General features: G+C 37.7%; 2 protein-coding genes across 6 annotated transcripts; one reads left to right on the top strand and one right to left on the bottom strand.

Moving 5' to 3' along the window:
- Nucleotides 1–28: 28 nt before the first annotated feature.
- On the bottom strand, nt 29–16,047 carry LOC141432582 (uncharacterized). The gene is made up of 6 exons (XM_074094221.1): nt 15,910–16,047; nt 14,177–14,359; nt 11,227–11,380; nt 8,741–8,884; nt 7,153–7,366; nt 29–6,724 (listed from the first exon to the last, which is right to left on the bottom strand). The coding sequence occupies exons 1-6, from the start codon at nt 15,983–15,985 to the stop codon at nt 5,762–5,764; spliced, it is 1,734 nt and encodes a 577-aa protein (XP_073950322.1). The 5' UTR covers nt 15,986–16,047; the 3' UTR covers nt 29–5,761.
- On the top strand, nt 14,524–26,340 carry LOC141432579 (beta-mannosidase-like). 5 transcript variants are annotated; one of them, XM_074094207.1, is made up of 13 exons: nt 14,524–14,611; nt 20,840–21,085; nt 21,260–21,406; nt 21,527–21,672; nt 21,772–21,965; nt 22,073–22,328; nt 22,413–22,575; nt 22,700–22,825; nt 22,920–23,094; nt 23,174–23,747; nt 23,836–23,965; nt 24,043–24,428; nt 24,824–26,340. In XM_074094207.1, the coding sequence occupies exons 2-13, from the start codon at nt 20,959–20,961 to the stop codon at nt 25,058–25,060; spliced, it is 2,661 nt and encodes an 886-aa protein (XP_073950308.1). In that variant the 5' UTR covers nt 14,524–14,611; nt 20,840–20,958; the 3' UTR covers nt 25,061–26,340. The 5 variants fall into 5 exon arrangements, with proteins under 5 accessions (XP_073950308.1, XP_073950306.1, XP_073950307.1 ...); XM_074094205.1 differs by lacking the exon at nt 14,524–14,611 and adding an exon at nt 17,222–17,357; XM_074094206.1 differs by lacking the exon at nt 14,524–14,611 and adding an exon at nt 19,800–19,908.
- Nucleotides 26,341–26,358: the final 18 nt, after the last annotated feature.

Below are 26,358 nucleotides of genomic sequence, written 5' to 3'. Positions count from 1 at the left end.
TGAGATTGGTACCCATTGCCGGAACGTAGATCATGTAATGAATTTGATTAATAACTGAACTAAGTATGTAATTATGATGTGGCAATAAATGATTTTTTATTTATTTTTATTCTCCATACAAATAATTTACGCCGTCGCTATCGAGTACGGTCACTGAAACTCATGGTAGTGGTACCGGTGAATAGAGAAAGAATCGAGCCCTCACCCCCTCTTTCCACGTAGCTTGAACTTATATTGGCCTTCCAAAACATTTTAAAAAATGGCTCAAGCCTGCTCACAAGATTTTTTTTTCTTCTATGCTCCTCTTTTTTCAAAGCTTAGGTTAGAGGGCCCCCTGAGCTCCGGGGCCCTGGTGCACTGCACCACCTGGCCATACGATAGCTACGCCACCGGGCGTGACCCTTTGTTTTTTATTTGTTGTTTACTAATTTAATCGTAAGCCTTAATATTTTTTTGTATCCGAGTATACTTGTTTAAAGTTATTAAAATACTCTAGTAGAAGAAACTATCTATACTACTCAAAAGAATATATGGGCCACTTGAATTTTACCGGTAAAAGGAAATCAAAAATATGTTTTCGTTTTTAATTGAATACATTTAATTGAATGAAGTAAGTTTAAGTGTTATGTTGTATTAATAAAATTTCAGGCCAGGCAATTAATAAAGAATTATATTTATAAGTATTTCCGTTTCACCCATATAATTCACGTGGCCCTTATTTTTTTTTAAGTATATGTTCTGATAATTCGTTAAAATAAGAAACAATGATAATGATCAATGGACCCCATTACCTTCAAGCACCAAATACCTTGATTTATCATTAGCAATACATCATCGATCAGGAGCCAGGACAAGGCCAAGAGGTCCACGTCGAGTGACCACATCTAAATATATTTGCACAAAAGTAACTAGATGGCTGCTTGCGCAACAGAAAGTGTGCAGGTTTAGCTTGTGTAACGTCTTTTTACCTTGAATGCGAAAAATGTTCCCCGCGCGTGAGCTAGTGAGTCAAGTTCACATTTCGTCTCAAGTTTACGTATGTAGGTGCAGCGGTTTTGCAATAATGAGGATTTGAGGCGTTGAACCGGCCCGGCGACGAATCTGACTACTTACTATGTTTAAGGTAATTTATTTAAGGTATTAAGAAAGAAAGAAAGATAGAAGTAAGAATTTATTTGAAATATAACAAGGTTACAATTTAGATTCATCGGCGGACTCCGCACTAGACTCTGGGCCTGTATCGCGGAGACCAGAAAATTTTCAATTTACAGCAGTTACTTAAGTAATTGAACTACTTAATACTAAGTTGACACAAAACAAATTCTTAACCAAAATTGGGGGGTGTGTGTGTGTGTGTATGCGTGTGTGCGCGTGTGTATATGTGTGTAAATTTAATTACAGGCTGCCTGCAATAACCTCCTCAGTTTCATCGTAGCTAAGAGTCATCAACCAAGTTTCAATAACTTTTTTGAGATTTTTTTGGGATAACTTTTTCATATTTCTTATATGCTTACACGCTTTATTATAAATGTATGTATGGGTGTAAGGTGGCAATCGCCTCGCAAATGTTGTTCTTATGGTCGGTGTCGGTATTTTATATTTGCGTTGTTTGGTAAGGTTTGCAAAATCTTTGGATGAGACAGTTAACTTGTGGATTACTGTAGTTACTTTTGAAATAAATAATTGACGTACACGTAAGACTTTAGCTACACAATAAAGTTCATTAGTGGGGAATCTGCGAGGTTTACTTAGCATGTCCTTAAGCACTGCTCGTTGAGCAGTCTCCAGTTCTCTCAAAGTAGTAGTCATTAAAGGTACCTACTTAAGTTAAATGCCTTGCCGTGTAAGGTACCGCGGCGAATACGCGCTATTTTTTTAGAGTTAAACGTAAATCATGTTATATAATACATAATTAGGTAGGTATTGATGGTAAATTTTATTTTACTGGAGTGGAGCGAGGCAGCGGTGCGGAGCGAGGGGGAAATGCGGAGCGGAGTTGCGGACTGTGTCTGTCCAAAGGCGCGGAGCTAGATAGCGGAGCGGAGCGAGAAAGTAATTGGAGGGGAGTTGTGGACTGTTTTTTCCATTCGCGGAGCTTACCCGCTTCCCCGCTTGCACTTATTTCTTCGTCCCGCTTTCCCGCGCCTCTTCCTCGCGCCGCGTCCTCGCTCTGGCTTCCCGGTTTTGAATTTTTTTTGCAAAGAGGAGTGGAGATTTTATGCAACTCTATTGACAGATTTTTATCACGCTCATTGTCCCGCTCCAGTGGACTATTACTTATTCTGTGGTTACGGACACGAAGAAACTGAAATGCAATTTCGCCCGTAACTTTAAAAAAACTCAGAAGTGCGGGCCCCACTGCGGGCCCGGGTTTGATTGAACCTACGATCCTCTGCTTATGAGACCGTAGGTGAAACCACTAGGCTACTACGGCTTTTTTATATTTAAATGGCAAGTTCTATATATACATTTTTATGTAGCTGTGTCATTTTACTTTCCAAAAGAAACATTTCGACGGGTCTTTGACTCAATCTCGTAGGTATATGAAATTTCGCGAAATTCGAATAACTGTTATAGATGGGTGCACCAAAGTTGGCATAATTTTTCAACCCCGATTATTGGAACTCCGAAAATGTTTGTCATACAATTTTCTGTCATAATACTCACTATTAATACTTAGTCATTATTACTACCGATCATAACTCCGAACCATTTAAAACCATAATGGCAGTTGTCATAAATATCTCTTAAACTCCTTTTTTTTTGTCATAATTTTTTTAAGCATATTGTTTTGTACTCATAAAACTCCATTATCATAAGTATATTTTTAAAGCTTATTTGTAGCTACTTATAAGCTTCACTATTATACAGTTTATGGCCTGCGTTGCTTTCGTTTGGTGAAAAATAATGTGATAAAATAAGTATTTCGATGACAACGCAATCACCATCTGTTGGATGTTATTACTGTAGAAATTATTTAAGCACAATATATGTAAGTAACCAAGAAAAAACAATTCGTCAGCAAATCAATTTTAAATGAATTTTACCCTCAATCGTCTTATAAGTTTTAGTAGACGTCAGAAATGTAGGTTAGGTTTAGTTAAAACTGCGACCCCTTCAGAACCATACTGCTACCAGTACAGTAGGTTAGGTTAGGTTAGAACTGCAACCCATACAGAACTAAATTACTGCCAGTAATATAGGTTAGGTAAGGTTAAAACTGCGACCCCTCAGAACCACACGGCTACCATACCAGTAAAGTAGGGTAGGTTAGAACTGCTACCCATACAGAACCAAACTACTGCCAGTAATGTAGGTTAGATTAGGTTAGAACTGCGATCTCCCCAAAACCATACGGCTGCCAGTAAAGTAGGTTAGGTTAGAACCACGACCACTACAGAACCGAACTGCCACCATTAAAGTAGGATAATCACAACTTAAGTAAATAATTCATCAATATCATCGTCTTGGCCTATTAATATTCGTTTATTTTTCCTTCATATTGATAATAATACATAAAAACTTCAAGTACAGTTCCAACATCGCATTAACGTTAAATTAACGTAAAAAAACGGTACTTACCGATGTTTAAATGTTATGATTAACAAGTTTATTGAAATTGATGAGTATGAACGAATGAAATATGAAAACCAGCATTATGAGTACAAACATATCTTAGTGACAACGTTATGAATTACGATATTCTGATAACTGTCTATTATGACCTCGCAGTTGGTAAGTAGGTAGGTACCTAGTACAAATTTATGATAAATAAAATTATGAAGTAAAAAATTCGGAAGTGATGATTCTGGCTACAAATCAGTAGCAGGAAAAAAATCGGAGGATCGATTTTATGCTAGTCAATATGGACTCATTATAGATAGGTCATAAAGTAGATATTAAAATTTCATTAAATTTCATCAACGAGGTTGAGACAGATACATCTTGTGGTATAAGGGCCGCAATTGCGGGTATACTGCATTTATAACAAATTTGGCTCTAATTTGGCTTATGTAGAGTCAGAGGAAATATTTTTTTCATTTACTCAGGAGGCGCATGCAGTTCTCTGTAAACTGTGACTTTAAAATGTGAATACAAAGTATTTACATTTACTTCACTAAAACCCTAAAACACCTAAATAAAAAACCCCTACATAGTTTTACAATCTAGTGTATTATTTCCTCTGTTCATTCTTTGTACAGAATAAACATTCTATGTTAGTCGCACAGTGCTTTGGTTTTTACTGTTATGCTGTGAAATTTATTTAAATAAATAAATTCAAGGTTTGTATGTATTATAACTTGATAAGATTAAGGGTGTAGGCTTAGTTCAGCACTAAGATCAAAATAAATATGTAATTGTTGAGAGAGCGTGCATGTGTTTGCGAAATTCGCTTCGAACTTGGGTGTCGTGCGGCAGGGACCAACACGGCGGCCGTGACACCGCTCGCCACGACACTGATGCAATTAATATCATGATGAAAGCACGGCTATTTCCATATCGGTAACGAAATTTCACGCAGTGCCTTGTTTGGTAGCTGGTCTATACACTCTACCGTCATAATAATCATCCCAGCCTAAAGTACGACCCACTGCTGGGCATACTTTCCTCCCAGAATCAGAAGGCTTGAGACGTAGTTCCCACGCGGATGCAGTGCGGATTGGACTCACACACGCCGTTGAATTGCTTCGTAGGTTAGTGCAGGCCTCACGATGTTTTCCTTCACCTTAAAGCGCGTGGTAAATTGCAAATGTAATTTTGCACATTAATTTCGAAAACTCTGAGGTGTGAGCCGTTTACAGTCGAAACATTACGTTGTTTTTATCTACTGAGAAAACGGATAGATTCATAATACTAGCTAGCTACGTATCCTTAAATAAATTCAGTAACGAAATATTAAAAAAAAATATCACGGGACAGTTGACACCGATTGACCCAATCTCAAAGCGAGCAAGACGTGTGTTATGGGCACTAGGCAACGGATAAACATATTTAAATAAATATATACATATTGAACACCCAATACTTGAGAACGAACATACGTTTTTTTAATACAAATATCTGGCCTGACCGAATACCTCTGTAAACATTTTTTTTTATTGTGGTTAACAAATGTTTCGTAACTTTGATCGATATTTAAAGTGTACCACGTGACCGCGTCAAGTCACTTTGTATCAAAGATTTCGACGAAATAGCTTCATTAGTAGCGATCAATGATCAGTTAGTGTAACCTAATAAATAACTTCCTATTATTCATATACATACATATATATTTTGCAAATGCTGAACCGTGGATGGACGGACACATTTTTAGAGTTATTTTTGTAGGACTACGGTACGGTAACTGAGTTAATAGCATATTGAGTTGCGACAGACGAGTTTTACGAACTTTTAAAATTAATTCGAGTAATTTATCAATAAAAACTCAAACCTCTAGTATTCCTTTTAGACTCCTGTAAAATGGAATCTAGTCCTTAACGGTATCGCTGTTACATCCCTAGATATGTGAAATTTTTGAGATTTTAAAAATTAAAGTGTTACCTATAAAATTACATATTTTATTGACGAAAGTTCTTAATTTACCGATAAGACTATTACTCGCGTTAATTGGAGATAGCGGATATAAAAATGTCTGCGTCTCTAGAATCTTCAGCAATAGTAAGTAAGAAAAGGAACAATCTACGATGAGAAAAGACGCATCATTTACCAGTTAAATTAGGAATATGAAGCTTTCTATACGGACCGCTGAAGAATTGGATTCTTAATCCTGTTTTTCTTTGGGGGTTTGCGTATTCTCGTCCTTCTTTTTTGTATTTTTTTTATTCTTTGAGTCATCGCTGTTAGATTCATCTGTTTCTTGGGTGCCACTTAAATCTTTCTGTGATTCAAATTTAAATGTACGAATGGAATCTAAAATTCGTTCAAATAGGTTCTGTCCGTCTGTTTGAACTGCTGCAGATCGTAAAGGTTTTTTGGAAGTAGAAGGTTCTGAGGAGTCCAACTCTACTTCGTCTGCTCGTTCTTTCGCTTCCAACGCCGCTTGCAGTTCAGGTGTAAGGTTGTATGACGAGTCTTCTTCCACTTCTAGTTGAAACTTAGTTGGCGTCTCTTTAGTTCGCGATTCATCTGAGCTCTGAGAATCAGTCAAGTTACCTGCGGCTAATTCACCAGTTCTTTGATCAATAATATTTCGCCTGATCTCTAGCGCCAATTCGTTGGCTTGCTCTGGACTTAAAAGTTCATTGAGGCTTTCGCGTGGGTAAACTATGTTTTGTCGTCCAGGTTGACGGATAATTGTCGATGAACCAGTGGTCACTTCACTCAAGGTCCTTGAAACTGGAGTTTCATCGATTTCTGTTTCTGGCAATTCTAATTTTTCTAATAGACGGTAAATAAGTTTGACAATGAACTGGTGTTTTCTTGGTACTGCATGGATAGCCGTTATTCTAGCTAATTTATTGTATTCTTCAGGCACTAAAGACAATTCTGATGTTTCTGGTGGGTGTTCTGATACGAATACTGTATCACTATCAGACAAGAAAATTTGTTTCTTATTATTCGACGGTATTTCTGTTTTCATATTTGATGACTGCATATCAACAGTCACTACTCCTCCTCCTTCTCTAGTAGGCAAAACAAAAACGTCATCATTGTCATCGCTTGTCGAATCATCTCCCGTCAAAGCTTCTGGAGATACCGAGCGAATGTGTCTTTCATATTTTTCCTACAAAATAATCAGTAATTGGTGAACAAGAAACAAAATAATAAAATTTGTTTTGAAATTGTCACCACCCTAGATGCTTTCCAAAAAAAGACCACAACCAGGTCGATAATATATGTTATTTAAAAAATCGTCATTAATCCATTTGTACCTACAACAATAACTCTCAAAGTCTCATGGTAGCTCCGATCATGATGCAAAAAAAGAAAGTCATCTCATGTAGTTTCTAGTACACTAGATACCTATTTATATCAACAATGCAATCGGAGCATTTGATTCCTGACCCACCGTAGAACGTACATAAATTGAGTGTCATATATAACCAAATGATTAGGAAAATTCCCAGGTAGTGAAATGTCAATATAACATTTTCTGTGAAATGGTTCTAAAGTGAGTCTCAGTTGAGATTCAGTTAGCTCGATAGTACCTACCAACATCCTATCGACATTTCCAATTAGGTCAGCTTTAACGCGCACAAGTTGGAAGTCGATTGCGAGTATGACGCGGACCAGAGTCAGCAAGGCAGAGAGCAGCCAGCAAGCTGTATGGAGCCACGCCGTCACAATCGTCAGCTGCGTGGCTTGGTATACGCCTCTGATACGCCGTTCGTACGCCAGCGTTGCCACGTTCACAGTGTATGTGCAGCTGTGAATTATAGATTATAGCTAAAGGCTGTGTGTGTGTCTCATAATAGCGGGCAGTGCCAACGTTGTTGGTGCGCAGTGGCGGGACCGGGGAAGTGTTGAAGGGCTCAAGTTGCCTTCCAAAGGCATCTGAGTTCTTCTGTGGATGTCCCCTCCCAAATGACCATCCTAGATCCGCCACTGACCGTACATAGTGTTCGCGTTTATGTAGACATGCATTAATCGTGTCCCATCTGCATTGTTTTTTTATGTATAGCGACAGGTACGCACAGGCCGTCAGTCAGAATTGACTTTCAGGATAAGACTAGATGCAGTTTTAAGGCTGCGGTTACCAGAGATGTGCGAGGATGTCTTGCGAGGAATGTCTTTCGTGAATCAATAGAAACGCTTCATTCAACGCTTCAAACACCGCATACCTATCACCGCTCTGGTGGAAACAGCTGAGTGCAGCGAGGCGCGGTAAATGAAGCGTTCCTATTGGATCATGAAAAATACATTCCTCGCAACAGATCCTCGCACATCTCTGGTTGAAACGCAGCCTAATTGAGGGATAGCCGGGTAGTAGGACGTATGAGGCACGTTAAGAAACAAAGGTTACAGAAGGCGAACAACATGTGCGAGCTCCCCCCACCTGACATTCAACTACCTACCTACGATGAATATAAGTAGATCTATATTTTAATTAATTTGATTCTTGGGTAGGTAAGTAGCTTTTAGGATGCTTCCTTGATTAAAAATGATCTCATCACTTCATTCTCATTGGATTGATTGATTTGCCCTTTTTGATATTGACCTTCCTGTAGCTTCAAATTACGACTTATTAGAAAAACCTTGAGCAATTGTTATTGGAACTTTAAAATCCAGATTATCGATTAGAGGTTCAATCATTAATCGCTAATGATGTGCTAGAGTTTAACCGTTTAAGTTTTAATGATGTGCTACCGGGAAGTGTAAGTTCCTAGACAAGATCCCTGTTCAGCGGATAGAAATTAATAATGAAATCAATATCAATGGGATTCCCAGCCTGTTGCCCTGTATCACATCCAACGCTATGCAAAAATAGTATGCCCCTAAGGGCGAGGAATCGAAATTCATAGTAGTCAATGCACAGCGGAGATAATTTTTAACATATTTTATAGTCTATTTGTTTGAGAATGCTTTGTTTTGCTGCTAATAATTGTGTTTGTATCTGTTTTTTCCCCACTAAAGAGAAAAAAAGATCAATTTTAATAAAAAGCTATATCTATTTATGCACCTAAGTATGGCGCGCCTCACTGGTTGGGAATCCCTAGCATAGAAAATAACGTGTATTTGATCCCCATAAACACATATTGTTTAAAATCTAATATAGACTAGGCTCACAGAATGTACTTACGAGCTGCTACCTGTAACCTCAGCCAGTTTTTTGCACAGATCTTGAAGCCCGCTGTGGGTGATGACCGAAGAGTAGATGCACAGACTGCCCATTGCCACTGAGAATACGAACATAGGCGGCTGAGCACGCCACTGCTTTTGCAATCTGATATCAAATAATAAATAAAGTAAGTTTGTGTAGTATAGGTATCTGTTAGCGGTCCGAGTATCACCAATGGTGCTGGCTGAAAATCAGCGCTCTACTAGGGTATTCTTATAGGCGGTTGTCTCACCGCCGGCGAGGAAGCAATTGGCTATCGTCAATTTTTTCGCTCAAGAAACGAACAAAGATATAGATCCTGTGCGAGTAAAAGAAACACGTTTATTAATAGTTGATCGCTAACTGTTCACTCTGCCGGCGAGAATTCTCTCTTCACTCTTTTGTCGCAGCGACAACAGCTATAAAATTCGTTGAGCTATAAAACTAGCCCAGCGATACTCGCTTAGCCATGTTAACTTGGCGGTTAACAAGTGCTGCGAGTAATCGCCCGTCGCACTCGAACACTCGTTTATAGCTCAGCTACCAAACTATTGGAACTAGGTACACACTCGCTTCTCGCTGCTCGTCAACTCGTTTCTAGCTATACTCGCTTCTCGCTCATGAGATATGTGGTGTATAGGAGAAATTAGTGTCTGTATCACTGTCCAGTGGTGGTGTAGCGGTGTATCATATATGCATTTCATTTTTGTTTTTATGTACTTACCTTGTTTTGTACTCTTGTTTTTGTTTTGTTGTCATTTTTCACAGTTTTGTGAACTGAATTTTAATTTCATATTTAATTTTATTGTATTTTGACATTTTAATTATTTGATTGTTCGTTTGGTTCCTATTGCATAAATTTGACTTAGATTTAAGAATATTCTTGTTTTGCTTTTAATTATTATTATTGAATTGAATTCTAATTTGACATTTTAAATTTATTTATTTTTTATTCTCGCTGACTATTTATTATACTTAATAAGATTTATTTATTTTTGTATACATTTGACGATCCTTTTGTGAATTTCTTGTAATTAACTGACATGTGCTTATAATGTATTTTTTCAAAAGGTAATAAATAAATCTAATCTAATCTAATCTAATCTATCACGCGGCACGGAATGCCGAGGATCTGGGTTCGATCCCCAGCGCTGGTCTTATTTTTCTGGTTTTTCTATGCATCTGTATTTCAGTTTGTATTTTCGATATTCCTATATTTTCTTTCATCATGTCAAAATCATAAATACTTATCAATTGTTATTTAAATGGGACTGGATTTTCAACTTGCATTCGGTGGTTGAAGTAGGTACGCGTTAGTTCAGTATGTCGATATTGCAAAAGATGTTTACGATGATGGATTTACTATAGAGACCGTAATGTTGCATCGTGCCACTACAGTTGCACCACAATACAATGATCGAATAGAACATAAAGTTTCTTCAGCTGTTTTGTGCAGGTACAAGCATTTAAATCGCGGTTTATACTAAGAACTTCGGGACTTTATACCCTTGACTCGTAAATTCGGCACCAGATACCGACTTACTTAGAAGGAACTAGCGAGGGGGCCTAAAACATTAATGAGAACATCATAAGGGCAAATATGTACATTATGTAGGTAGGTATGTAAACTCTTTATATTGACAGATTGAGATATATGTATAAAGGCGAACTTATCCCTTTAAGAGATCTCTACCAGTCAACCTTTTGAGTGGATGAGAGGAGCATTCAGTTAGGGACAGAACAAAAGTGAGTTTAAAAGTTAAAATAGCTAGCGGAAGCTAGAACGCAAGAAATATTTAGGTAGGTTTTGCGTATCCTATTTACTTTAGCTTGTTCATTAATATTTTCAAGTCCAAATAAAAGTAGGTCCCTAACTTATCCTCCTGCTCGACACCACGAAAATATTTGAAATGAATAACGTTTTAGTGTGTTAAAGATGTGAAAACATTTAAAGCGCAAAAAATATGTACAGGTACACGACCTTAATGTTTAAGCAATAAAGTCCTGCATACATATTTTTGGCACTTCAAACGTATGTATATTTTTGTTGCTGACTGTACGTAAATATTTGAGATAGTGACGGATAACTCTAGTCCTAAATCGACTGTAGCTCGACATGTTTCGGGATAATTCATAGGTCTTTCTCCCGGAGCTGCATAAACTAACTCGAACTCGATTAAACTCTATCAATCTCTCTACCAATTCTTTGAGCTCCTGATACGACATTAGATGTGCAGGTGGTAGGACCTTGTGCAAGCTAAACGTCACTAGGCAAATCGTTAAACGGTGAGTTTTGAACGATATAGCGGATATCCCATAGCCAATTCATGAAATGGCGCCATTTCACGATATGCCTAGGAATTTCGTGATCTGGCAGATTTTACGATCGGCCGCCGACAAGGATATGGATGGATGAGTACTCACGGTAGTTTTTATGTTCAAAGTGACGAAGAGTTAAAAGTTGGTACCCAGTAAGATTAGAAGCGCCCGACGAACACATCAGATACATAGTTGTCCAGACGAGGCCGAAGAGTCCCGACACGAGCGGCACGTAAGTCGGCAGATAGCACACGCTCTTCTCTACCCACTGCGTGCTTAAGAAGTCTACGGGCAGCTCAGGAGCTTCAAGGAAAGTAAATTTTAAATAACCTAATCAGCTTAAAAAAGTTGAATAACCCCGACTGTAATTTCAAAGCTCGATATCTCAAAAACGGCTTAACTGATTTTAATGAGACTTAGCTAGGGACTACCGTAAGGAAACTTGCTTTCAAGTAAAAAAAAAACCGCACCGTAATCGCTCCATTCGTTTAACAGCTACGATGCCACACTGGCAGACAGATATTGGCGTCAAACTTATTTAACACGTATCTTTTTACTTCGGGGATTAAAAAATAAGTCTCGAATCTCGAAAACGGCTGAACCGGTTTTGGTGAAACATGTCTAAGAACCATCGCTAGAAACTCTGTTTTTAAATTAAAAAAAACTCATTTAAATCGGTCCACCGTTTAAGAGCTACGGTGCCACAGACAGACACACATAGTGGTCAAACTTATAACACCCCTTTTTTGCGTCGGGGGTTAAAAAGGGTGGTCATCCAGCTTATATACGTCCCACTGCTGGGCTTAGGCGTCCTCTCAGAATGAGAGTTCTCAGGTTGTAATTCCCACACGGGCTCAGTGCGGATTGGAAACTTAACACACGTCAGACCATTGAATTGCTTCGTGGTTCTGCGCAGTTTTCCTCACGATGTTTTCCTTAACCGTAAAGCTCTTGGTGAGTTTTAATGTGATTTCGTACATGAAGTTTAAAAAGTCAGAGGTGCAAAGCCCGGATTCGAACTCAATATCCTCTGCTTGAGAGCCCATATGTGAAACCACTAGGCCTTCAAGCTTAAAGGTGGTATCAATCTGAAATTAATATCAAATACTTCAAGTCTGGCATTTCTTGAAGCTGCACTAAACTTTAGAGTCAATGCAATCAAAAAACACAGTTCTAAGGTTAGACGACAAAAAAAATACGTGATCACTTTTGTACCTTCTCACTTTAACGTTATGTTTGAAAAGCCATACGAAATTGTGTAACGATTGAAAGTGACAAGGTACAGAAATGATCACTTACTGTACCCTAAAAATGTTTCTTTTTATAATTTTTTTACCATTTTTTTATATGTGCAAAATTACAGCTTTTTAGCACTGATAATGATAATCTTTGGGAAAAGCCCCGGACGGATAGATACAGACATGGCGAAACTACCTGTAAGGGTTCCATTTTTGCCATTTTGAAAATCTTGTCTTTTACACTACGCGTATTCTTATGTCTATTTCTATGTCCTCTCGTAACTACTCAACGGCTGAACCGTTTTGATAAATGATGTCATTGACGTCTTAATGCACTGTATGAAATTCTTGAAAATCACTCAAAAGAAGTTTTCAAAAAATGATTTTGTCATTGAATAATAACGCGAACATTAGAAAATCATAAATTGTAAGTTTTCAAAAAGTTACAAGCAAAGTTCCGAACTGTTGATTTTGAATGAGTTTTATAATGAATCACGAGCGTCAAGTGCCTGAGATCTTGAAATACATGCAATTTGGTCTCGTGTGACACATACAATTTTACCTCAGTAATTTAAATGTAACCCTCTACCTGTTTCAAACAACATATTTTTTTAAAATAGAATCCGATTATTATCAACATTTAAAACCATAAAAGAGTCCAGTAGCTACAATCAAATCGCATACTCATAACATGCAATCTTAACTTCTTGTACTAATGTCACACTTATTTTTTATATTGCGATCTCGGGGTAATTGAAAAGGTTGAACAATTTTTAAATATGAATTCGAATGATCATAAATAATTTGTTAAAAATCATTCAATTTAACACATAATAATTATACTGTAGAGGCCGATACGGAATTCTTTTATAAAAAAAAACAAGAGAAGCGGCTTTCGTGCAACGAGGTTGCATACTTTATTAAAGATCGGGAAAATTTACATTTTGGAATATTTCGATATATTTTTAATACCAAAAATTTAATAGTTTGTAATCGACAATTTGATCCTATCTCTTGCTTTTTTCGAGTTGAAGTGAAATGACAGATCAAAGTAAAGTTCAAATATTTGAATTCAGTGAGTAGACCAACTCAGCATTTAAAAAAATAATAAAAAGTTACTTGTCTCACGGAGTGAGCAAAATGCGATTTTGCTCACTGATTTCTCATAGCAAAACCTGCCTGTTTGAGGTGCTGAGGTGAAAATGATTTTTATTCAAATCTATCGAGTGAGGTATCATATCAAAGCTAATAATTAGCCCATTCTAAATATATATGGGTTATAATAGTTATAATGTACCATTTTCACAGAGTTATTAAAAAAGTGTGAAATAAAATAATAAATTTAAAAAATCAAAAAACTCGACTGCCTCAAAATATACTAAAAAGAAGAAAACAAGTCTTCAAGTGGGCTAGGTCGGGACCCATTTAAATCGTGACACTCAAAAATTGTTACCTAATGGGACCCGACTGTTGAACTTTATGATTGGTTTTTTGGAGTCTTTTTGTATTTTTTATTTCAACTCCAAATTTGTTACTTTTACGGGTATCCCGTGAAACCATATCGAAAATACAAACTGAGACATGGATGCACAGAAAAACCAGAAAAAGAGACCAGCGCTGGGAATCGAACCCAGGTCCTCAGCAATCCGTGCGGCGTGCTATAACCCCTACACCACCGCTGGACAGGAATCTAGACACGAATTTTTCCTATGTATGTTGAACTTTAGCCCACTAGAAGACTTGTTTTCATCTTTTTAGTATATTTTAAGGCAGTCGGGTTTTTTGATTTTTTAATTCTACATAGGTAACTAAAGTTAAAAGCCTCTATTTTGGTCGTTAAGTATAAAGTAATCAGAATCACCCTTTTCGTTACTATCAGCATTGATAGAGAAAAACTCGTAGACGATCTGTCGCAGCGACGCATGTGACACTATCTTTGGGTACAGCACGCATTTCTGTTCGAACATGTACATCAGGATGTGGAAACAGAAAGTGCAGAATGAGCCGAACACAAAAGCCAAGAAGAATAGGAGAAGATGGGCCCCTGAAAGCATTGAGAAGTAAGAATTTAAGTAGTAAGAATTTATTAGCTTGGCTTGAAGCATTTTATTACTTTGAGTAAGTAATTGGAAATTAAAATCGATTAGTGTAATTTGAACGCACTAAGACTGCGGTGCGTATCCATTAGAGATTATAGTACGAGTATAGGTGCAGTGGCTCCGCGGCGTGAGGGCGCGTAGTGAAGCCACAGTATAACTTGTTATACTGTGTTGTTATATCTTTGGGGCAGTAAAAGGTATAATTGAAAATTTATATTATTATTAGAAAAACATAGCTTCGATTCACAAAAGTTTCGAACGATAGCAATCATACCCACTGACAGCTGTTTTGGTTTTTTTTTTTAGTTTGTTAAAATAAATTAGTGTTGGTTAGGTAAATTAGCTTTAAGTCACTATTATTGCGATGCGACACCGAATTAATAGACTATTTACAAGTAGAATCACTAAATTAAGGTACAGAATGTTTAGTTATCGTCACTACTTTGAAAAATCTCGTATCTCAAATCAATACGTCAACAAATTTGACCCTTAAAGCAATGTTCATTAAGTTCACTCGGAAAGATCATCGATTTTGAAATACCAGCTTTTTTCAAAGTAGTGACGTAATGGCGACACACTCGGGAAAGGTGTTGTAAGACAACACAATGCCACTCTACGATTACTAAGAGACACCACATTTCAAAGAATTCAAGGAGACCCATGTGCATTAATTAACTTCAATTACCACACCGTTCTTGGACACGATGCACGCAACGCACATTTTCGTCTACTGTAAATTAGAATGGAACTTTCGTTTTAATCAATAAAGTACAATAATTGATTGGTAAAGTAAAAATATAGTCCTGGAAAATCTTATCGTTTTTGGGTATACTGAGTACAGAGAAGATTAATCAATAATTCAACTACCTCTACTTAAAATATACTTAGTGCGAAACATTAAAAAACGCGTTTAAAATCTGGGAAATACCTTACGCATGGCTGCGCGTGTTTATTATGCCATATTGGATTATGTAATCATTTCGGCAAAGATAATTCGGTTCAACTTGACTGACAAGTTTATTCGCATTCTGGCGAAACTGCGGATTTTCCTGCACAGGTACCTAGTATGGGTGTTCCTTTCTAGTTGAATGAGAACAACGAGATGCATAAGTTGAGGATAGGCGGTGGTTCAAGAGATCTTGGTCTCGTTAAATTGCATCAGGTTGCATCGATGTAAGAAAATTGCAGTGCCCTAACAGGGTATCATGTACCTACTCGCATGTTTACTTTAAGGTCTACAATAATTGTACAAATGAACATGATCGCAATAAATGAATATAAATATGAATATGAATATGTCCGTCTTGAGCATACCTACGTCAAGCTCAAGCCTGATGGTAGGTAAAGATGACGCACAATTTACGCGCACGCGTCAATGGCAGCCAAAGGTACTCGTAGTCTTTCACAATCAGTGCAAAACACTTATGGTAAATGGGGTTAATATAATTATAACGAAAAGGTTTTTCTACCATAGGTACATATTGTGAAAGCTTACCTTTCCAAGCAACGTTAACTTCGTTCTCGTTGCGTTCGATTAATCTAAATTCTTGATATAACGTTATCCTTTCCATGGTTAATTGTTATTTTATAAGTTTTCGGCAATAAAATTATCGTTACTATTTTTATTATTCCCTAAATCTGGTTATATGCTCTTTGAATTAAACATAGATGGCAGGTGACAGCTCGCATCTGACCTATCTGACCTATGTTTATACATCTGCGGCTTCGCCCCCGGTGTAGTTTTTTTTTTAATTTTCTAAATCTTCTTTTATAAGAACCTTCTCCTGACAATAGCAAACACAACAAAAAAATAATTTATTTATTTATTTTATTTTATTTATTCGACTGGATGGCAAACGAGCAAGTGGGTCTCCTGATGGCAAGAGATCACCACCGCCCAGAAACATCTGCAACACCAGGGGTATTGCAGATGCGTTGCCAACCTAGAGGCCTAAGATGGGATACCTCAAGCCAGTAATTTCACCGGCTGTCTTACTCTCCACGCCGAAACACAACAGTGCAAGCACTGCTGCTTCACAGCAGGATTAGCGAGCAAGATGGTGGTAGCAATCCGGGCGGACCTTGCGCAAGGTCCTACCACCTGCGGATTATGATTAGCGAAACGTCCAGCCGTTCACGCGTGATGCCGTGACCAAGGGAAATAGGGATTCATTTTTATATATTAAGATTGTTTCACGCCATACAGAGAAATAATAATATTATTAATAATAAATTTTACGTTAGAAAAAAACCTATCGACAAAACACACTACCTACGTTCGACCAAATTGTTCTCCGATGGCCATATTAATTGTTTAAAAAAAATATGGGTCTGTCCATCAGAGGACAATTTTGCCAGTGTCTAGTGGGTTTCGCCATTGTATAGTAAAAAAATCTAGACAGCGAAATATGAGACGTACCTACAGACTGCCCAACCCACCCAACTTATCTGTGAAAAAGTTATAATGTCGTTCGCATAAAGTGTAGTTTTACTTGGTCCGATTCACGGATAAGTTGGTCAGTTCGTGATGGTGGATTGGATGAACGATGACCAGAGCCATATTAAAAAAAATAAACTATCTGTCTACTGACCTACTGACCAACTACTGACATTGGCAGAAACACGATCGTCACGTCACACATGTTATCATAATATTTGTCATTTAATTCTGATAGCTAGTGGTGGACTGTATGAGAAGATTGATGGAAACACGTGTTAGATGATAGTTATTTAATAAGAAAAAGGACAATTTTATGTATTGAAACCGACAGATCGGGCAAACAAATCACAACTGACAATCATTGTAAAAACATATTAAAAAAGCAAGTGACAAACTATAAAAAAGGTCACACCGCAGCCAGTCGCCAACAAAATCCATTTTATCACCGATGGAAATAAAACTAATAGAAGCAAAGGGGACCATTATCATCATCGGATCTTCAAGTAAGTGCTTCGGTACCTACGTCTAGTGTTTGGCACTGCACGACCTTTTCGGAGGGAAATCATAATTTATAAGATAAAGATTAAGAAGGTAGAGTGCCTGCGCATAGATTAGTAGCAATGTAAATGAAATTCGTCTTGCTTTGAACTAAACCAAGAAAAGAAAATACACGCTATATATTATAGAAGTTACACGCACGCAAATGAAGTAAGCTTGGTTAAAGCTTGCTGGAAGCCGTGGTGGCCGAATGGTTTGACCTATGGCCTCTCAAGCAGAGGATCGTGGGTTCAAATCCCGGCTCGCACCTCGAGTTTTTCGAAATTCATGTGCGGAATTACATTTGGAATTTACCACGAGCTTTACGGTGAAGGAAAACATTTCAACGGTGCAAAGCGAAGCAATTCAACGGTGTGTGTGAAGTTCCCAATCCGCACTGGGCCCAAGCCCTCTCATTCCGAGAGGAGGCCTGTGCCCTGCAGTGGGACGTATATAGGCTGGGATGATGGTTAAAGCTGCGTTTCCACCAGAGATGTGCGAGGATGTGTTGTGTGGAATGTGTTTTTCATGAATGGTTAATTTTAGAAGTACCTAATTCTTGTTTGTACAGTCACCAGCACCAATATCTGACACAACAAAGCGGGCATACCTACGGGTCTATTTCTAGGGTCGATAGGACGTGTCAGATATTTTTGCACGCTCCGCCGTCACAGACATAGGTAATGCAGAGATAATGCAGGTGACTGTACCAGTGTATTGAGGTATAGTTACAGTCTGTTCAATATAGGAATGGACAGAAAGAAAATAGGCTCTTTATAATGCACATTTTAGGAAGTCATTTAATAAATTTGCTTTTTTTTAGTAAGTATACGGTCTAAACTAAATTCAAATTAAAATATCGAAGACGTCAATATTAGTTTAAATTATTCATTAACTAACTGTTGCTCGCGACTCCGTTCACGTTTAATTCGTTTATTGCTATTCCACGGGAACTATGCAATTTTCCCGGATAAAAACTATGCTATGTCCATCCCTGGGACTTTTACTATCTGTATACCGAATTTCACCTAAATCGATTCAGCGGTTAAGATGTGAAGAGGTACGTAACAAACAAACATAGGTACAGACTTACAAACTTTCACAATTATAATTATAGTTTTTAATCGCCAGTTTGAATCAAAATGTGATGACCTTTAATCATATACGAATAATTAAGTTTTCACAACTAAAGCACTGCACCAAATTTGATGAAATTTGGAATGGAAAAAAGCTTGAACTTCATAGCAGTAACTACGAGTAGAATATTTTTAAACAGGGAATGAGAGCGCATGAGTCCTCGAAACACAGTTATTAAATTATGTATGTATAAATCAAATTAATATTACGTAGCAAATTACGTATTAATATTGCGTTATTTTGTAAAAAAAATATGTCTTCATCTTATTACTTCTTTTATTCATCATCATCATCATCATTATTACGAAAAAATGTTTAGAACCCCTTCTTCTGTGACCTTCTAGAGTCCAATGTTATCCTGAATGGACGTATATAGAGAAAAAAAATCCATAGCGAAGTCTTTTTGACATTGACATTTTAACTTGGCATGTCTAAAAACTTTTTCATCTCTCCTGTTCGGAAAGTTTAATTTTCATGGGTAGATAGCCGGGTGGAAAATTTCGTTTTCATCTCTAGGGTGGAAAGTATTTTTTTATTTATCGATTAGCCACGGAGTCAAAGATAATTGAGTTACGTCAATGAAACTTTTTTTTCACGTTTCGGCATGGCCATCTAGATCCACTCGTGACCAAGGAGCATATACAACACTGGAGGTTGAACGCTGAACATCCGTTTGAAACAAGAAATTTTGATCTTTATTACGACACGAACATATTCCATCTCTTTCTTTAGTTAGGTTAAGAAAGAGATGGAAGTCATTCGTGAAATGTGAAAGAAAGAGAAGGAATATATAAATAAGTAATAAAGGTCAAACGTCTTCGTTCCGCGTTCAACCTCCAGTTTTGTAGTCGGCCGTGGTAAGTGGCCAGGTCGAAAAGGTACCTTTGGAGGTTGGATATAAGTAAATTCAATTTATTATTATTCTCTTTTTTTTGTAGTATTTTACTTTCCTCACAGTCGAAATGAAAAGTAGTGTTTAACTCGGGTGAAATTACCCATTTCCCCTCGAACTATTGGCGATCTCGGGTGAATTGGGTCACTTTCCACCCTTGGTTATCAATCTACTATTTCGTTACATCCATTTCTATAATGTGCACGATGCACGATGACCCAATTCCGGGTGGCGGTATATATGAATATGACGCACGCTGCAATGGATACAAAGGATTATCTCATTCGATTACTTTATTTTCGAGTGGTGATTTATAAAACAATGCTAACATGTTTGTTCATTTGTATACATAATATTAATGTAGACAGATGATAAGAGGGCGTCGCGAATAGATAGATTTAGTAGTGTATTTCTTGTCGTTTGAGACGTGCGTGCTGTTTCGAGGAGTACGACATTGGTGGATTGTTTGCAACGTACGAGTATCTTAGGTAATTAACTACTACTAACTAAGATACATCTAATTAATACCACAATCGGGACTTATCACGCTAACAAAACGAGTAGGTACCTATGTAATAATAACCTACACGTTTCGACCACATTACAGTGGCCGTGTCTAGTGTCTACACGAGACCACGGCCACTGTAAGTAATGGGTTTGTGAAGACGATTTTTCGAGCCAGTTATCGGTTTTCGAAATATTCAACTTTAAAGAGCAAACTTTCATTAAAATCTAGGGTCTCCCCCTCTAATAGCTACTGTTGGTTTGAAAATTTTGTAAAAAATCATGATGGTATAAAGTATAATATCAAACTTACAAGGAAAACTATAGCGGCTAAGTTTGCTTGAGAATTATTAGTAGTTTAAGAGTAAATAGCAGCCTAAGGTATAAAATATACCTATCTAAACTTGTAAGATTCCGAACAGAATACAAAATTCATAGAAAAATATTACTTTACTTTATCGTAATGGTTACGGAACCCCATCTTCGGCGTGTCCAACACGCTCTTGGCCGGTTTTTATTATTCATCTTGTTTAGTTCTGTGGTCCAAAAAATTTACGAGGTTGTTTTGTTAAAACAATGCGTATCTACTACATAAATGACTGATTATCATTGGACACTGGATAGTGATGTGCACGACTCATGCATGACCATAATACCAATCGCATTTTTTCGCACGAAGAATTTCGTACAATGACCTTTCGCTATGTGTCTCTGTTGCTCGCGCGTAAATATGTGCCGTCAGATGAATTTGTAGGAATGCGACGCCAAATATTCACGCGCACGTGACTGAGACAAGTAGTGGAGGTCATTGCGCGAAATTCTTCGTGGTCGGCGAACGTACTTTAGTACTTGCATTTCTAATTTATTAATACATTTATTACCACTGCATTAAATGCTTTCTCTATTTATCGACAGTTTGCGTGTATGTTCGTCCAACACAAGTCGAGCGTAAATATGCACTGCGATTAGGAGCCAATCAATCCGTTATCAGCACTGACCTCCTGGTCATAACTGGAAACTTGTTCACATCAAACATGGCTGTCATGAAGACGTACTTCACATTGTTTACCTTATGGACTTTCGGCAATGTTGCATGCATTACTGTGATCGATCTATCATCTAAAGCAAATGTTACGTGGTCAATCGAGAACAAAAATGGATGTGAGTACATCTACCTTCAATTCATAACATAACGTAGCTTCGTTTCGGTCAAGTATCGTGTTTATCAGCAACAAATGCGATATTACACAGTAGTGTAACTATAACTCAATATTTGTTTCCTTCTTTTTATATAATTAAATTGTGACATTCATATAGTAATTTGTGTGTTCACAGCTGTCAAGCTGTTTGGATCAGTTCCCGGTGGCATATACTCGGATCTCATGAAAGCGGGTATAATTGGTGACATCCTGTCCGGCTTCAACGATGTCGCCTCAAGATGGGTTGCGTACGATTCTTGGACGTATACTGGACAATTTACGAGTAAGATTGCAGTTATAAGATAATAAAGTTATGTTCTTTTTTCTGTATGATTATTATTGTACGGATAATTTCGAAATTTAATCTACAGTAGGTAATAAAGCAAACTACTTCTCATTTTAGTAAAAGAGGTGCCGGCAACTTATGTAGCTCATTTGGTGCTGGAAGGCGTGGATACGGTGTCTTTCATCGAAGTCAACGGAAGCCCTGTCGGCAGCACAAACAATATGTTTGTGCGGTACGTTTTTGATATCAAACCTCACCTCAAGGTTAGCTCGACTCAAAACTCATGTATTTTTGAAGAAAATAGGATTCTAGGCAGTAATGCCAACATTTACGATAGTTTTTACATTAAGTTTTCTTTACAGGCAGGCGTCAATGAAATAAAAGTGAGTTTCGCATCACCTATAGAAGTGGCTCGGTCGCGGTCGAAGAAGTATTTTACAGCACCGGCGTGCGTCCCGGAGCTGTACCACGGGGAGTGTCACGCCAATCAGCTGCGGAAAATGCAAGCATCTTTTGCATGGGATTGGGGTCCAGCCTTTCCATCAGTGGGACTATGGTGAGTTTTTTAATAACGTCTTCGCTTCCATAGGAATATGCTGTTCCAGTATTTTTGTTGCTTTAATAGCAAAATGTGAGTCAAAAATGAAATATTTTGTTTTATAGGAGACCCGCTTACATCGAATTCTATGATACAGCAATAATTAGATCAGTAACCATCCACACAAGCAAAGTTAACGCGCATTGGCTTCTAAGGATAATTGCACATTTAGAGTCTGCTAAAAGAAGACAGGTCTACGGGTATCTTACAGCATCTATCAATGTGGACGGTAACCAAACTATCAAAGTCGGAGAATATGTGGAAATTGATATGAGGGAAGACGGAGCAAATGAGATTGAACTAAATATGACTATAAGCAAGGTATTAACCACTTTTGGGCGGACGGCTGAAATATTGTCAACATGACTTATTTAACAAGTTTTATCTTTGATGTTCCTATTGCAGAATGTTATAAGCCTTTGGTGGCCTAATGGATTTGGAAAGCAGCCATTATACGACCTTCACGTAATTTTTGTTTCCAACAAATCAAAAGAGATTTATGATGTACACCAAAAAATTGGTTTCCGTACTTTGGAAGTGGTGGAAGAGGATACATCTTTACTACCGGGTGAGAGATTATTCATGTCACTGATTTATCTCATTTGTTTTTCAGTGTCAACTTTGTTTTCTATTGTATTATCTGCAGATTATTTACTTTAAACATAACGTTAAAAATAAGCTTGTTCGTGCAGGTAACAATACCGCCGGTCCAGGCCTCACATTTTACTTTAAAGTAAATGGCTATCCCATTTTCATGAAAGGTTCTAATTGGATACCAGCTAACATTCTTCCCGAACTCGGAGGGGATAAAAAAACAGGTAAATTTTAACAGTTTCCTTTATCTACAGTTTCTCAAGATAAACTGATTTTATTGGGTATTGGTTTATTAAATATAATTTGAAATATTTGTAGTGGACAGTCTTCTGTTGTCCGCTCGGGAAGCTCACATGGCCATGCTTCGTGTGTGGGGCGGAGGGGTCTACGAATCAGACTACTTTTACCAGCGTTGCGACCAACTTGGCATCCTGATATGGCAAGATTTCCTGTTTGCTTGCTCCATGTACCCAGCCGATACTGAATTTCTTAAGTAAGTTTCAAGATCCACGTTTTACCTCGAAGATTCACAGTTTCAAGTTTGAATATTAATTGCTGATTTTAAATTACAGCTCCGTGAAGGTAGAAATAGAACAGAACGTAATTCGCCTGCAGCATCACCCGTCAATAGCGATATGGGCTGGAAATAATGAAAACGAGGTTGCGTTGCGCGGAAATTGGTACGCTACCAGTTCGGAATTTATCACGTACAAAGAAGATTACATTAAACTATACGTTAATACAATAAAGCCCATCGTTGAAGGTTTAGATCCGGGTAGACGCTACGTAGTGTCCAGCCCATCGAATGGGAAAGAATCGGAACAAGAAGGGTACATAGCACAAAATCCTTACGATCCAAGTTATGGGGACACCCATTATTATAACTACTTTTTAGATAATTGGAACCAGAATATATACCCAAAAACAAGATTTGCTTCAGAATATGGGTTTCAGTCTTTGCCCTCGCTTCTGACAATGAGCACGGCTACGAAAAACGAGTCTGATTATAACGTGCATAGCCAGTACTCGGTCCATAGGCAACACTGCCCCGGAGGATACGGCTACATTGACTACCAAATGACACGTCACTTACAATTGAGCACCAATGATCCGAAACACTTCGAAAAGTATATCTATTACAGCCAAGTAGGTACATTGCTCTTATCGTACTTATGATATGAATCATTTCAACTGAACAGCACATTTCGTATCTCTCTATCTTAAATTTTTGTAGATATCACAAGCAATGTCGATGAAAGCAGAAACCGAGTTTTACAGACAAAGCCAAGCAGACTGGTACACTATGGGTGCTCTGTATTGGCAGCTAAATGATGTCTGGCAGGCTCCTTCTTGGTCTAGCATTGGTATGCTGTTAATGTGTTTTAAATGACCTTGGTTATTTTAGTTTTGTATAATCAAATATTATTGTTTCCGTTTTCAGAATATGGAGGTAAATGGAAAATGCTCCATTACTTTGCCAAGTCGTTCTTTGCACCAGTTTTGATATCACCTCGACGACTTCTCACGAATGACGTTGAAATATACCTACTTAATGATAGATTTGTTCCCGTAACCGGCGGAATCGTTACTATAGATTACTTTAACTGGTCTAGTTTGACGCCTATCAAATCGATAATGTTTGCCGCCAACGCTGACCCGCTGAGTTCTAAGAAACTGTCAATTAATATTCAATTATGGAAAGAGAAGATTGATGAGATATTTTTAAGGTTTTCACTAACGGCGGACGGGGTGACTAGGACGCCGTGCAACTACGTATTTCCGAAACCATTCAAATCCGTAGTTGGGCTAAAGAAGCCATCTATTCAGGTAAAGTTTGCTTATGTACTGATTGATACGTTTTCTTACGAATCAGCCTCTAGCACCTAGCACGACATGTCACGTGGACACTTACCTAGTATATTTTGAACATTACATTTATTTCGTTATTTCACTCGGGAAGAGTTACTAATTGTATTTCTTGTAATTGGATGTTAGACTGTTTTTCTATACCACGTTACATAGGTAGGTACACTACAATTAGGTACTTATTCTAGTAGGTATATTTTCGTTTGTGTTACCTATACTTGATCAGATTAGAGTTTATATCTAGGCACAAAATTACCTAATAGGTACGTCGGAAGTTAAAAGACTTTGATCTGGTGTCCAGAGGCTGATTATACATTCCTTCAACAACTTTGAGCATCCTTGTATTTTTTTTTCAGATCAAAGTGTCAAACACCACAGAGAGTGTACCAGAAGGAATCCGATACAACATAGACATCACCGTGGACACAGTCGTGCTCTTCCTGTGGCTGGAAACAACTGTCCCTGGGGGACATTTTGACGTTAACGGTTTAATTATAACCAATAATATTGTTTCAGTCCACTATGTAAACCAGAAACAAGTCTTACCGCATGACTTAGAAAAATCTATTGCCTACAAGTATTATTTGAATTAATAAATAGGAATAAGTATCAGTTACCTATAGATCTAGTGAATACTGTTTTTCTATCGGGGAAAGTCGGATTTCAATCGGAATGCGACAGCACCCGAATTGTCAATGAATTATTGTATTAACCTTTTGAACGCTTTTATATTTGAATGAAGTGATCAGTCACACGCCAATCACTGTTCTTGGCATTCAAAGGGTTAAATGAGTGACATTTTCATATCCATCAAAGGAGCGGCCACACCGCTGCTCAAAATACAGAGACGTCACGGAATCGCAGTCGCAGTGACGTGCCGTAAGCGTAATTTTATTTCATGTTCTCCACACCGCTGCTTGAAATACGCAATGCTCACCAAACGTCATGACGTTTACGGCACGTCACTGCGATTCCGCACCGACTGCGTATTTTGAGTAGCGGTGCGGAGGGCGTGCGATAAAAACGGTGCGCATACGATGCGTCACTGGGATTCCGTACCGTCACCGTTTTTTTCACTCGCTTCTTTATATTGAACTTTATTATTTAGTGACAACTGTCAAAACGGCTGTAAGATGGGTACTGCAGCTGATTGAGAGAGCATGATAAATAAGAACTTTTGCGTTAAAATCCAATGGAAACCAATTATGTACTAGGAACAGTCAACGTCATATATAAGTGATGACAAAAGTGATCACACGAAGAAGTGAGGTACAAAAGTATCTTGTCATTCTAACGTCATGTTTGAAAAGCCATACGAAATTGTGTACCGATTGAAAGCGACAAGGTAGAAAAGTGATTATTTATTTATGACGTTGACTGTGCATCTGCAGAAGAGTGTATAGATAGTGCATATTATGCGCGAGCGCACTCATGATTTAAACGTTCTGAGGCCGTATTACGATAGTTTAACCATACCAAAATAACAATGTGCGTGTCTCAATTGCAAACTAAGTTTAATGCAAATATTTTCTTAATTCATCTTAGGGCGATAATTTATGAACTGTAAACAGTTTTACTGTATTGATATCCATTATAACGTAGGTACAGTCGAGTATATAAATATGAATTCACTTTACGCTTCAAAAATATGTAAGTGCCACTCTTTTTTCTCGACGTAATAAAACCGCAGTAACGATATTTTTGAGTGGTTCCAATAAATAAATATTTTTGCACCTGACTGTGTGAAGTTGGGGCAATTATTGGTATAATTTAGTTACATTATGTATGGTATAGGTAGGTAATCGAGTGATTAAGCGATTTACCATTTTTATGTCTGTTTCCACATCAGAAAATAAACAGCTTTTAAGTGAAAATGGTCTTTCATGTTCAA

Source organism: Choristoneura fumiferana, chromosome 11 (assembly GCF_025370935.1).
Source record: "Choristoneura fumiferana chromosome 11, NRCan_CFum_1, whole genome shotgun sequence".
Classification (NCBI taxonomy): Eukaryota; Metazoa; Arthropoda; class Insecta; order Lepidoptera; family Tortricidae; genus Choristoneura; species Choristoneura fumiferana.
The sequence above is the reverse complement of the archived record's forward strand: the minus strand, read 5'-3'. Positions and strand labels throughout refer to the sequence as shown.